This window comes from Pseudonaja textilis, chromosome Z, assembly GCF_049901715.1.
Source record: "Pseudonaja textilis isolate UNSWEBS1 chromosome Z, rPseTex1.2, whole genome shotgun sequence".
Taxonomy (NCBI): Eukaryota; Metazoa; Chordata; class Lepidosauria; order Squamata; family Elapidae; genus Pseudonaja; species Pseudonaja textilis.
Window position 1 is genome coordinate 22,710,103 of NC_142008.1, and position 14,873 is coordinate 22,724,975.

General features: G+C 42.6%; 1 protein-coding gene across 4 annotated transcripts in view; it reads right to left on the reverse strand.

Moving 5' to 3' along the window:
- NMT2 (N-myristoyltransferase 2) overlaps positions 1 to 8,180 on the reverse strand; it is a 55,226-nt gene extending 47,046 nt beyond the window's left edge. For all 4 annotated transcript variants that reach the window (XM_026716150.2, XM_026716147.2, XM_087915745.1 and 1 more), the window contains exon 1: positions 8,057 to 8,180. In XM_026716150.2, coding sequence (XP_026571935.2) covers positions 8,057 to 8,166 — 110 coding nt within the window. In that variant the 5' untranslated portion in view covers positions 8,167 to 8,180. The remainder of the gene's footprint in view (positions 1 to 8,056) is intronic.
- Between the last annotated feature and the right edge of the window lie 6,693 nt (positions 8,181 to 14,873).

Here is a 14,873-nt window from a genome sequence, read left to right on the forward strand (position 1 = left end):
TTCCGCCACCCCTCCCTACCCAGTCCAGAACCTGGGCGATTGTTCTGTCCTTCTTGGAATGTGATGCTATGTCGTCTGCAGTCACCGGTAGGTTTAGTTTGTTTACATCAAAAATAGTATGCACAGGAGCTGGGTCCTCGACTGGGGCTGGCAAGGGGCAGCGGCTGAGGGCATCAGCGTTGTTTAGATTTTTTCCGGGACGATAGACCAGTTTGTATGAGTACGCCGCCAGGAATAAGGTCCATCTGGTCATTCTAGGTGACAATATTTGTGGGGTTTGCTTTTCCCCTGATAATAATCCTAAAAGCGGCTTGTGATCAGTAATAAGTTCGAATTGGTGTCCGAATAGAAATTCGTGAATTTTTTTTACTGCTGCTACTGCAGCCAAGGCCTCCTTATCAACCTGGCTGTAATTACGCTCAGTCGTTGAAAGGGTTCTTGAAAAGAAGGCAATTGGTGCCTCGGAGCCATTGGGAAGCCTGTGACTTAAGACAGCTCCTATCCCAAAAGGGGATGCATCTGCGGCTAGGACCAAAGGAAGGCGTTGGTCAAATTGTATTAAGACAGCCTCAGAGGTGAGTAGAGATTTGACTGCCACAAATGCTTGGTTTTCTTTGGGTCCCCAGTGCCATGGTGTGTTTCTGTCTAAGAGTCTGTGCAATGGTTCAGCATTGTGGGAGAAATGAAGCGTAGAAGTTCAATAACCCCAGGAAGGCTTGTAACTCGGTTTTGTTGGTAGGCGTGGGCGCCTCGTGGATGGCCTTGACTTTCGATTCCACCGGGTGGATGCCTGAGGCGTCCAGCCTGTAGCCTAGAAAGTCCACCTGTCTAGTGGCGATGGTGCACTTCTCCCGTTTTAGTTTGAGGCCATGCTGCCTGAACTTCTCTAATACTGCCCTGACTCTCTGGATGAGTTGGGGTCTGTCCCTGGCTGTGACTAAGATGTCATCGAAATAAGGCACTACGCCGGGAGACCTTGGAGGATTCGCTCCATCAGTGATTGGAAAATACCTGGGGCTACACTTACGCCAAACTGGAGGCGCTTACATCTGAATGCCCTCTCTGTGTAACTATGGTCTGTAAGTCAGCTGTTTGGTTATCCACGGGAACTGTTGGTATGCCTGTGACATGTCCAGTTTGGCGAAAATGGTGCCAGGTTGAATGTGTGTAACAGGTGCTGGATGACTGGGACTGGATATGCGCTAACCTGTAGATAACGGTTGATTGACGTCTTGTAGTCAGCACAAATTCTTAGATTACCGTCTTTTTTTAGCGGGGTGACTATGGGGGTCTCCCACTTAGCGAAATCTGTGGGTTCTATCACCCCTTGTTTTAGTAGTTTGTCTAGTTCCGCGTCCAATTTGGGGCGGATGGCGAAGGGTACTCTACGTGGTTTTAAACGAACGGGGACTGCCTGTGGGTCTACTGAGAAGGAGATGGGAGTGCCCTTATAGCAGCCTAACTCACTACTGAAAACGTCAGAGTAGTCTGTAAATAAGAGTCAACATCAGAAGTTGAGACAGCATGGACTCCTTTTATACTAAGGCCGAGAGAGGGGAACCAATCCAACCCCAAAAGACTAGGGAGGGCACCATTAACAACCACTAAAGGCAAATGGCCTTTAAAGGTTTGGAATTTCACGAGAAACTTGCCTTTCCGAGGACGGGGATGTTCTTTCCTTGGTAGTCTCTCAGGGTGAGATGGCACTTTTGAAGCTGTTTCTTTGTCAGTCTGGGCTGGATCTTCTTAAGCGTGTCTCAAGATATGATTGAGAGCGCTGACCCCGTGTCTACTTCCATGCGGCAGGGATTACCTTCTAGTAAAACAGAAAGTGTAATTTTATTGGGGATATAGAGTGTGTGGTTGGCTTGGTAGCAAGTATGGCATTTTTCTACTTGCCTTCGGGGAACAGGAGAGGAAGGATATCTTTGTGGAGATGTGCGCGCTGCCTGGCAGACTCTTGCGAGGTGACCTTTCTTGTGGCAGTTGTGGCAGGTGGCGTTTCGGAACCTGCAAGATGTCCGGGAATGGGAACCTCCACAGGTCAGGCATAACAGAGTTTGTTTTGGACCACTGTTGTTTCTTGGCCTCGCTCCTACCTGCGGCTGTCTCGTTGGTTTGAGGCGATGCACATCGGAGTATTCTGCCAGGTCATCCTCACTTACCGCTTCTTCAGAGTGTACAGAGGAAGTGCTAGGTCTGGGAGTGGTGCCCTGGATCTCAGCTGCGGACTGTGCTGCAAGTTCTGCAGCTAAGGCTTCCTCAACTGCCTGGGGAGGTTTAGGTCTCTTCTAGCCAGCAACGCCTCTGGAGTTTTAGATCCCTCACCCCACAGACGAGTTGGTCTAGTAGCATGTCGTCCAAATAGTTCTTGAACTCACATTGTAGAGCTGCTGTCCTCAGGGCTGCCATATATTGGTTTATGGATTCCCCCTCAGCTTGCTTCCTCATCCTAAAAGCGAGCGCCTAGCAATCTGAGACGGTTTTGGGGAGTAGTGGTTGGATAGCGTTTCCACCAGCTCTGCCCATGGGACATTCCCTATTTCTCGTGGGGCCAGGAGTGCTGTGGCAGTGTCATATACTACAGCCCCACAGTAGCTGAGGAAGTAGGATTTCTTCCTCTGCTCTGAAGCTTCAGCCAGTCCAATAGCATCAATAAAGTGGTTGAAGCGATTTTTATATGAGTCCCACTTTTCCTCATCGGGTTTAAAAGGGGGAAATACTGAATTGACATTCATTTTGGGTCCCTCAGTCTCTTGGTAGACTGGTCTGCCTCACAGGGAGCTCGTTGTCTTGGATTGATGCTGCTTGGGGGCGTGGGCGGCTGTGGCTACAGTGCCCTATTCTCACTCAAGGACTTTGGCTTTTCTGAGGTGTTTGGATTTTAGTGCTCTTTTGCGAGCGTTAGGCGGCTGTGGCTGTGGTGCTGTACTGATAGCGCTTTAAAATTCGAGCCTTTTTTTCTTATTATTAATTTTTTTTTTTTTTTGGCAAGGCGGCTGAGGCGCTCGCAATTTCACTGGGGATTCTTCACTTAGAGACGGCTTCTGTAGTTAGTGCCCAATTGTGATCGAGGCGGCTGAGGCTCTCAGCGCCGTAGCTTGCTTCAGGGCTGCAGCTCAGTGACAGCCGTTAGAATTTTCGCGCTTTTTTTTTTTTTCGCAGCGGCATGGGCGGCTGCAGCTTCAGCACCCGACTTTCCCTATCTGTGGTGCTCTAACCCGGTTGATCTAACGTGAGCTTTCACTTTTGCGCTGACAGGCTGCTGAGTCCGATGGCTCGGTAAGCAAACGGCAAGCGGCTGCGGCTTCCGATGACAGGCTTCTGAGTCCGAGGCTCGGCAGCAAAACGGCAAGCGGCCATGCTTCCACTGACAGGCTCCTGTTCCTTTAGAAAATGCTCCTGGCTAGCCTTCAAATCCCACCTTCGCCGCCAGTGTTGTATTTCAAGGAAAGAGAGGCTTAGACCAGGGCATGCAATTAACACGTTTATTGAAGGAACAGTGGTTGTCGCGTCTGCCAGCCAAACGGGCAGACTAGCTTGCGAACAACGGCTGGCTTGGCTTGACAGCCGGCTTTTTATAGTCGGCTGTCAGCCAATAGGAACGGCTGTTGAACTTGCTTAACGAGTGGACCCGGTTGGAGCTCCAACCGGTTCCCAAGACATAACAGTTATTATGGATTGTTGCAGTCAGGTTGTAAGAAAGAAAGGAAATATAAGACATTTCAGATGTATAACCCATATTAACTGTCTCCAGCCTCTGGTCCATGACCCGGTACAAGACTGCGACCCATTGGGAATCAAGCTGCACACACACAGATGGCAAGTGCAGAAGCACTCAAAGCTCCATTGTGCAAGCAGCGGGTGCACCTGTGAAACCATCCCCTGTCCCCACCACTACTGCCCCTGCTGCTAATCCACAAAGCCGGAAAGGTTGGAGACTATCTACCTATATGACAAAAAACATTCTATTTCAGTGAAATGGTACCATCTGACAGTTTTTCTACTTCGAATGCAATTTGCGTAGGAATTGGTTACAAGGATCCAAAGGGTACTATTATTATTATTATTATTATTATTATTATTATTATTATTATTATTATTATTCAACACAATACAAAGCAATATAATCATATAAAATCTTATTTCAAAAGCAAAGCAAAAGTATAACCTCTGCAAATTGACTAAGCATCAAGTCAAACTTGTTTCCTACTTCTTCAGATTACTTGTATGCATAATGCTTTTAATTTTAGAAACATTTCTCACACTACTGTAGACGTTTCCTTAAGTGATACCAGGGTCTGGACAAGCCAATGCTATGCGGATAAGAAAAATATTCATCACATATCAAAGGACTGTCTGATTTAAAAAAGAAAAAACTATAAATAATTGTCATGTATTGTTTTGTAAGTTACCGAATGAGATATTTTTAATTAATAGTCATTTTCTAAAATGCTTCATATTATTCATACTGAACACAATTAGCTTATAAACATAGAATGGATGCAGTGCTGCCTTGTTTATTTCTTTGTCTACAACATTGGCATGCTGCCTATTCCTGGAGGCTCTAAGCAGTTAAACAGATGTGCCAGTCTACAATTCCTAGATTTCTTAGTCTTACCAAGCATTGGATCCCAACATACCTGGAATATACAAGATTGGGGCAAATTAGCTCAGGGACAGGTCATGTGCTTCTAATACAAAAAGACTTTATACTACAGTATGGTCTTGGAGTATTGTAGCCATTTTTTATAGCACATAGCCTTAAATGAGTGGTAATGTGTTTGTCCATAGTTGAATTAATTACAATTTACTCAGGTATTTCCATGTTCTGAGTTTTTATGACGACACTGAACTATATATTAATCAAGGACTAAATCTTCACAATAAATTACGATAGAATATGTCTGACTTTTATAATTCAGTGTGGTGTCCGAATATAGAAATATTTGGTTTTGCTTGTAAAGGTTTCTATGCTCATGCTAAAAGTTAAATAGCAACATTTAAAGCTACAATTATTTTCCATGATTATAGGGCTTACAATCAATGAAACCACAATGGCTGAATTTGCAAAACCTCCTAGTCAAAGCAAAACACTGCCTTTTAGCTTCAGTGTCCTAATCCAGTTCCCCTGTTTTAAGACTTTGGATTAGCTTCAATAGAACCTGAATTCAATCCTCACATCATAAGATCTCTGAAGAGAAACTTAATCAGAGGAAAGATCCTAGTCCCGACAGTCAAATTGCTCAATTGTTTCTCCAGGTGAAAAAGACCGACACATTGAGAAAACATAGGAAATTTACGAACATCAATATAACATCTGGGTTTTCCATTAAAATCCCTGAATGATAGATGGATGGATGGATGGATGATTTCTTTAATGGAAGCAGTGCACATAGTCTCTTTGTTCTAAGAGACTTATCTACTTGAAAAAAATACTTATCAATGGCTTACTAAACATATAATGAGCCTCAGCTTGCACAACAGAATATATTCTGCCCTAAACCATATTACTAAACAGCGTCTAGTTTATAAATGTGCAAAGCTGTATCAAGTTTGGTATGGCTTCAGAGTAATCTGAAGTCTGCTGGTGATTGCGCTTTGGTTTGTGCACATTTCTAAACATTTGTTTACTTAACCATGGCTTGTTAAATAATTGTTTCATTTTACATAACACTGGATCTTGGACGTTTTTATTCAATCTGCCTTTGGATTATGGATTTCCTGTCTGGCCACTCACAGAGGGTCAGATTAGTAATCATACCTCTTCAGCCCCTATTCTTAAAACTGGTACACCACAGGGTTGCGTGTTGAGTCCCTTATTCTATACTCTTTATGTGCATGACTGCATTCCCATTCACACTAGTAATAATATTACTAAATTTGCAGATGATACAACAATGGTGGAACCCCATCTCCGGGGGGTGATGAGTCTGCCTACCGAGATGAGGTGGACCAGTTGCTTTCATGGTGTGGAGACAATAACTTGGTCCTCAACATCAATAAGACCAAGGAGCTTATAGTGGACTATAGAAGGAACAGATCAAACATTTGATCTGTTCTGACCTTGCTTATCAAAGGAGACCGAGTGGAGCAAGTGGCCAGTTTTAAGTTTCTGGGTGTTACCCTAAAAGAGGACCTGACCTGGGGTGCCCACATTGCAGCACTAGTCAAAAGGGCCCAGCAGAGATTATATTACCTGAGACTTCTCAGAAAACAACAACTGTATGAAAAACTGCTGGTAATCTTTTACCGCTGCACCATACAGAGTATCTTAACTTATTGCACCTCTGTATAGTTTGCCTATTGCACAATGGCAGATAGGACAGCACTCCGGAGGTTAACGTCATTGCCCAGAAGATCATTCATTGGTTGTCTTTGGAAGAGCTTTATAGCTCCCGCTGCCTTAAAAAAGTTCAAAATATTTTCAAAGATCCATCTCATCCTGGGCAACCTTTTTTTGAACTATTACCATCTCGCGGACAGTACAACAATAAAAACAAGGACAAATAGGCTGAAAAACAGCTTCTATTCCAGGGCAGTAACTCTATTGAATTCTACTGTATAGTGCAGTGTTGGTGCGGTATTGGGGGTTTTCGGTTCAATGTACAGAATGTGAAGGATGTGTTGTTTATGTTTATTTTCATAGTCATATTTTCATATACATTGAAGATGGTATTTAATTTCGTTGTACGAGTTGCAATGACAATAAAATTAAACTAAAATAAACATGTCTATAAATAATTTGCAAGTTGCAATAGTAGACTCACACAAGATCCCAAATAGCAATCAAACAAACTAAATTTTAACCTACTCTTGCAGCTAGAACACATCACTCAAATATTCTGAATATTTATCTATGTACCATATTCAACACAAGACTTGAGGAAAAAGGTGTCTGCAAATTTTGTCTTCTAAAATATTCCACTATAGGATGGCGGGCTGTGGAAAATGAACTCCTCCTATTTGCTTGACCCTCCAGTCAAGCCTTGGCATTCAAAAGTTTAAAGTTGGATCCCACAGGGAAATCATGCACATAACACCCATTCCCAAATATGTGATTACCATATTTGTTTATGCTTTTATTCTGCTCTATATTTTTTTGGGGGGGAGGGGGGAGATCCTAAAAGGTACAGGAGGAGATGGCTGGCAGCAAAATGGCATAAAAACAACAGAAAGAAAGAAAAAACTCCCTTATAGATCAGACTAAGAACATTTACCAAAAATGGTCGGTCGCTTCATCGGAGCAGATGTCACAAAGAGCAGGGCACTCGGAGGAAACCTGCAAGTCCAAATGCCGGCCCAGATCCCGTGCAGAAGGCGCACGTGCCCCGCACCCCAGTCCTCGGATGCCCACTGATCGATCTCTGATCCAGCCTCCCGCCCACCCCGGGATTCCGAGTGAGCCAGCCGCCCCCACAGTGCTGGAAGCCCCCCTCCGGTCCCGGTCCCGCCCCGCCCGAAGGGAAAACGACGCGGGCGCTTCTTGCCCGCCTTGCGGGAGGCTACGAAGGATGGGAGGTGGTCACAAAAGGAAAGAGGGCGAAGGGGAAGCCTGGCTTGGCACAGAAACCGTAGCAGACAGCCGTCGGGGAAGCCCACAGGCCAAAGCCTGGGTCCCGGCAGCAAGGGAAGGGCGCTGCGCTATAGCCTGCGGGTGTCCACAACACGCGCCGACCAGAAAGCCTCTCCCCGGCGGCAAAACACAGCCTGCCGACCGGGCCTTCTTCCTCCTCCTCCTCCTTCTCCGCAGCGAAGGGGAGCAGCTCTTCTCTCCCACCTCGCAGTCAAGCCGCAGCCCGGAACGCTGCTCGGTGCCCCGCGTGGCCTCCACCTCCCCGATCGCTCTTCCTGGGTTGGTGCGATCGCCTCTGTCCCTGCGGCAGGAGATCGGCTCCGGGGATGGGCTGGCTGCCCCCACAACCTATTTCACGACCCGGCCGGGCCGACCGCGCGCGCTTGTGCAACGCGCTGCAGCTCCTGGGCAACCCCGGGGCGGGCAGGAGCATCGGAAGGGCGGCAGTGGTCCCTGCGGGCGCACCCACCAACACCCTACCCTTTGGAGTGCTCCGTCTCCTCCTCATTGTCGCCGTCGATGCCGCAGGTGTCCTGATCGTCCAGCTCGAGGCTTTGCTGACTGGCGGCAGACTCGCTGTCCTCCGCCATCACGGGGAGAAGGTGGGTGGGAGGGGAGGAGGGACTCTCCGGCAGGAGCCTATGAAATGCAGCCGGTCCGACGCGCAGGCAGATAGGCCGCAGCCGCTTGGAGCAGCGCCGCCTAGCGGTCGACTCCTTCGGATGTTGCCAGGGTGAGGTTCATCCCGCTCAGATAGATTGCCCCGATGCCCACTTTTTCCTCCGAGGAGCTGGATCTTGGACGGCGGGTAGCGATGGCTCTTCAATGAATGCCATCGCTTGCCGGCTCTTCCGACAGGCTCCCAGTGGGCGCTGCTCCGCCCCTGCAGGTATATCCGCCGAACAGCCCGTTGAGGTAGGTTAGAGGTGCGAGAGGGGGCGGCGATGCCAGGCCCCTCAAGCAACGACCCTTGAAGCGGGGCTGCTGAATGAGGCGCCCTGAGCGGCTGGATCCGTGCACGCCAAACTCAAGCCCGGCAACCGCGTTAGGGTTGCGCAGCTTGTCTTGCCAAGTGAAAGCGGCCGAAACGGACTTCGGAACCGTGTAACGTGGCGGAGCTTCGTTTTTCCCTGCCCTGGCCGCGTATTAGCAGTGCACTTTTTCGTGGGACGCAGCGGAGGAAATCCCAAATAGCAGATGGCAACCCACAGAAGCAACCTCTTCGAAAAGAGATGAGGGGATGACTCCCTTGTCAAGGCGGTGGGGGAGTCGTTTTGCCCTGAAATGTTGTCCAACATCTTTGTGTAAGTTATTCAAATTAATAATAAAAGGAATAAATGAGAACTTGATCGATATGTTTTAAAGAACAATTGTCAGCATAGCAAAACTGATCTTATTTCCAACAAATAATGGGTAATAAAAAAGAAATGTTTGCATCAGCATTTTGTTTGAAATTTAGTTAATTTGAAAGGATGCTATGATTTTTTTTTAAATTATTTCTCCCCCCACCCCCCAAATGCACCTGAAACTTTTATGCATTCACAAAGGGCATTCTAGTGTATTCTCTTTTAAAAAATAATTGTAAACAGCAAGTTTGCTGATCATAATGTTGCTTTGCTCTGTAACATGAGAAATATTTTTTGTCTAATGCTAAAGGGTACTGGAAACCTTTGCTCTTTCATTGGCCTTTGACCTATTGGCTTCTGATGGGATCATAGCTCCTGCTCTGTCTGGTTAGCTGAGAACTAAGGTTTTACATGGCTACATGTTCTACAATTATCAGCAAACATCCTGCAAAACTGTTTACTGGTTGTCAAACAACAGAAATCTACAATTCTGCTAATCAGAATCAGCAGTGGTGTACCAACTATTTAGGCCAAGAAGATGATGGAGAATGGAAAGTCATTATCATGATGATATTATAGAAGGGCAGAATGGCATGCAAGTTTTAAAAAAATTTTTTTGTCCAGGTGGCATTATACCTCCAAGTGTTACTTTCCAATTTTTAGTAAATAAGATTTATTTTCAGAATAAGAAAAAGATCTTTTGGAAGAAACAGCCTAAACCTGACTATTAATTAAACAAGCAGTTTATTAAGTTCTCACATAAGGTTTGTATATAGCTAGTTTAGCCAATTGTTGTGATTAGGTATACATTTTCAATTTTTTGACACAGGCCTTTAAAAATACTGGAATATTTAAAATTCAGTAGAGGTCTTGAGGCAGGCAGCTTTAGGAGAGCAATAGCACATATGCTGTAATTCAGGGGTTTTCAAACTTGACAGCTTTAAGACTTGTGGACTTCAACTGCCAGAATTCCTCCTCCAGTCATGTTAGCTCAGAAATTCTGGGAGTTGAAATCCACAAGTCTTAAACTTGCCAAGTTTGAAGACCCTTGTTGTACTTAATAAAATGGTACAATGAATCAGGATGATAGTTTGTGAAGGCCAATGGTAAGAAACATAGGGACCAGAGGCTGTTCCTCTCCAAAGTTTGAGTTGTTTCAGGTTGCCATCTTTAAAGTTCTGAATAGAGTGTCTATGGAGATTCTCAGTCATCCAGATCATGGTTGTCCCAAAGGTGCTTTTTCAATAGACAACGGGATTTTCTGTTTTTTTTTTTGAAGATGTTTCACTTCTCATTCAAGAAGTTTCTTCAGCTCTTGTATGAGAAGTTAAACGTCTTCAAAGGAAAACCAGAAAATCCAGTTGCCTCTTGAAAAAGCTCCTTTGGGACATCCTGATTAGAGTAATTCCAACAATTATGGGAAAGATTACTTTCAAGGGAAAATATTTCACTAGAAATGACATATCCCTAGTCCTAGGTAATTTCTATGTATGTGCGTGAGCATCGGGTAAAATTCAACCACCTCAGCCCACCTCGGGAGAGGTGGTAGGGACAATTTGAATTGGTAAAAAATCACCCCGTTGCTATTACTATTATACCAAGTATAGCAAGCCACACCCAGAGCCACGCCCACAGAGCCCGTAGGGAAAAATTTTGAATTTCACCCCTGGTGAGCATGTGAAAGAAAATGAGAGAGATATGTATTGCAGTATCATGATGCAAACTTTATCCCTTATCTGCAATGTTGCTTGTATGAAAGGTGTTTTTTGTTCCATATTTCCAATTTCAGTAGAATCCCACCTCTTTTTAACTTAGTATGCAGGGCTTCTTTCGGGCTGAGGAACACATTTAGCATTTAAGTATTGCATTTATTTTCCAAAATGAGTGGGACCAACACAAAAATTCAATATTTCATTTACGTTCAGATAAGAAGTTATGTTTTCCTATTGTTTTTAGATGCATTTTTATGGTTCTGAAATTTTTTAAAAACCCTGTTATTTTAGAACCTCAGTATCTGTTCAGTGATATGTTATTATATATCTGTATTCTAAAATGACACTATCCCTTTCTTTGCTGGAAAAAAAGCATATATTGCAAATTATGGTTTATGACAGTATTAATCTGTTTTGAATTTGTATGAGCCTGGAGGGAGCATATATAAAATAAATAAGAAAATTAAATACTAATAAATTCTTTACTCTGTCCCTAAATTCAGTATTTTGGAAAATAGAGCCTTTTATCACCAGTCTTCCATACTTACTTCAATGATGTGAAAAACATCCCACAATTTCTCTAACCAAATTTGGAGGTCTTAAATTAGGATCATGCTTTTTTATTTTTATCCCACCTTTATTATTGTTTTCAAATAACTCAAGGTGACAAATATTTTTTATCTATTTCTATCCCATCTTTATTATTTTAAGAAATAACTCAAGACAGCTAATATATCCAGCAGACTTCTCTCCAATTTTCTCCAACCTGTGAGGTGATTTTGGCTAAGAGTGATTGATTGGCCCAAAGGCAGCTGGTTTCTCATGCACAAGGCAGGGCTAGAACTCAGGGTCTCCTAGCTTTTAGCTTGCTGCCTTAACTAAACCGGGACCTGTTTTATTCATGAGAAGTGGTCCATTTGCATACAGTAATTACATTCTCTTTGCCAATGGCTTCATTTCAAATAATAGTCCATGAAAGTACAATGGAGCAGATGTCACTGTTTACTGAGCAGTAACCTTGGCCTATGGTGGCTATGAGGAAGATTGCCAAGAGGCAAAGAAAAAGTCTGGAGTCTTAGTTAAATGCAACTATGGTGGTCCCTGCCAGCAGCTCAGTCAGAAAGACAACTTAGAAGCAGTCAAATGCTCCCTGGAGAAGGAGCCATGGGATGGAGTGAAAAAAAGAGCAGCCGATTCAGATTTGCAGTATTTATGATGTTATAGGCATTTAATCTCTCAGTCCATAAATGTTCAGAAGTCTTTTTGCTTTGTGATTAACAGCCATGTACAGATCTAGGCAAGGAAACTGGGAGTTTATTCACAGTGGAGCCAGTCCCTCTAGCTACCAGGGAATTAGCTCTGTCTGACTTTGTTTTTATTTACCCACTAAAAAGTATTTTCAGACTTTTTCTATGTTTATTTCATTTGCTACAAAATTTGGGTTTTGCTATAACCACATAGAATAACAGAGTTGGAAGGGACCTTGGAGGTCTTCTAGTCCAACCCCCTTAGGCAGGTAACCCTACACCACTTCAGACAAATGCTTACCTAATATCTTCTTTAAAACTTCCATTGTTGGAGCATTTACAACTTCTGGAGGCAAATTGTTCCACTGATTAATTGTTCTGTCAGAAAATTTATCCTTAGTTCTAAGCTGCTTCTTTCCTTGTTTAGTTTCCAGCCATTGCTTCTTGTCCTGTCCTCAGGTGCTTTGGAGAATAGCTTGACTCCTTCTTCTTTGTGGCAGCCCCTGAGATATCGAACACTGCTATTATGTCAACCCTAGTCCTTCTTTTCATCAAGCCAGACATATCCAGTTTCAGCAATTAAATTTTGTTTTAGCATCCAGTCCCCTAATCATCTTCGTTGCTCTTCTCTCTTTCTAGAGTCTCAACATCTTTTTTATACCATGGCAACCAAAACTGAATGCAATATTCCAAGTGTGGCCTTACCAAGGCATTATAAAGTGGTATTAACACTTCCCGTGATCTTGATTCTATGTTATTTATGCAGCCTAGAACTGTGTTGACTGTTTTGGCAGCTGCAGCACACTGCTGGCTCATATTTAAATGACTGTCCACTAGAACTCCAAGATCCCTCTCACAGTCACCACTATTGAGCAAGGTACCACATATACAGTACCTGTGCATTTTGTTTTTCTTTCCTAAATGTAGAGCCTTATTTTTTTCACCATTGAATTTCATTTTGTTAGATAGTGTCCAATGTTCAAGATTTTTCAGGATCTTAAGCCTATCTTCTGGAGTGTTGGCTATTTCTACTAGGTTGGTGTCATCTGCAAATTTGATGAGTTCCCCATCTATCCCCTCATCCAAATAATTGATGAAGATGTTGAAGAGTGCTGGGCCTAAAACAGAGCCCTGGGGTACCCCACAGGCAGCAGAAGATAATGAAATGCAGGAAAGCAGATACAATTCTATTTTGTATATGGAATTCCTGGAAGTCCATGGAAGTTCTTATTTTGAGAAAAACATTACTAATTCCCTACTAAATATAGTGAGCACTGTAAAGTATCCAAAGTGGACATCTGGAACAGATCCTCCTGTTCTCTTGAAGCACAACAAAAGCCTGACATTATTTACTATAAGATTTCCATTAATTGCTGTAGTTTAATCCTCACTGTGATTGATCAGGATCTGTTAGTTAAACCCTTTAAAAAGAGCATAAGTTTGCCTTAGTTCCAAGGAATAGAGAGGGCCAAGAACTTCGATTGGTTTTAACCTGACATGTAGCATCAATTCAGGGTCAGCCTTTCCTTTAATGGTTGATTCACATCTGGAGATCGCAGTGTCTGTAATCATCATACAATGGGTTTTCTCTTTTGCTTTTAAACCCTATAGATTCCACTGTACCCACCTGGTAAGTTCACCCCAATTAGAACTGATCTAAAAGAAGCCATATTTTCTTACATGAACAATGTGCTAAAAAAAAACCACAAAATAGTATATCTAGTGAAATTTCTTTTAGGTGATTACTTTCTACTTTGGACCAGGTACAGGTAGTCCTTGACTTATGACCACAATTGAACCCAAAATTTATGTTGCAAAATAAAACATTTGTTAAGTGAATTTTGCCCCATTTTATGACTTTTCTTGACACAGTTGTTAAGTGAATTTCTGCAGTTATTAAGTTAGTAACATGGTTGTTAAGTGAATCTGGCTTCACCATTGACTTTGCTTGTAAGAAGGTTGCAAAAGCAGATAACATGATCCCAGGATGCTGTCGTAAATATGAGTCAGTTGCCTAGGATCTGAATGTTGATCATGTGACCATGGAGATGCTGCAATGATTGCAAGTGTGAAAAATGGTAATTGTAAGCCATTGTAACTTTGAATGGTCACTAAATGAATTGTTGTAAGTTGAGGACTACATGTACTTCAAGACACAGAATAGTGTTCTTGCAACCAGGGAAGCTGAAAATGTTAATTTTGTGGAAAATTGCAGGAAAAAGTAGGGACAAGCAAATGTCAAAGATAATTAATCATACAATCTCCTACCTTGCATTGTATGACCATTCATTCATTTATTCAGTCAGTCAGTCAGTCAGTCAGTCATATTTATTCTATGAATATTTATCATAGGATATGGACAAATTAAATATAACCCTCACTTATTACATGGTATTTTCTTTCTCAATAATAATGCTGTGATTTCAAAAAGGAATTTTAAAAAATCATGAGTTTTCAAAAACTTTATTTTTGAATTAAAAGGTTTGGATAAGCAGTTTGATAAAGAGAAAATAAACAGAAATTTATCTGGCACTTTTGTGTAGCTTATAACAACTCTGTCTGACATTTCTGGACACATTTAGTCTACTTGCTTGGTCCAAAATCCATGTTATTTGAAACTATATACATCATATATACAATCAGTGAAACTATTTTGGTTACTTTGCAGTTTTTCAAAAATACCTTATCATCTTGCTAAGTAAAAACCCATAGTACATACCAAAATTAACAAATATATTGTTTTGAAATAAAAAAATCATTCAGCAGAAACATTTGATAGCATCAAATTAAAGAACAGATATGATGTCAGATTTTTTTTTCTGTTAAAAAAATCTGATTATTCAAGTTTCTTGCAAAAGAAGAAACTGTTCATTGATCTTGTAAAATAGGCACTTAGAATAGTAACTGAAGGAATCAAAGCTGATTTTAAAAAAATCACAAAAGTTTCACAAAAGTCTCTTCAGATAGATACCAAAGAAAGCTTAATCAAGTT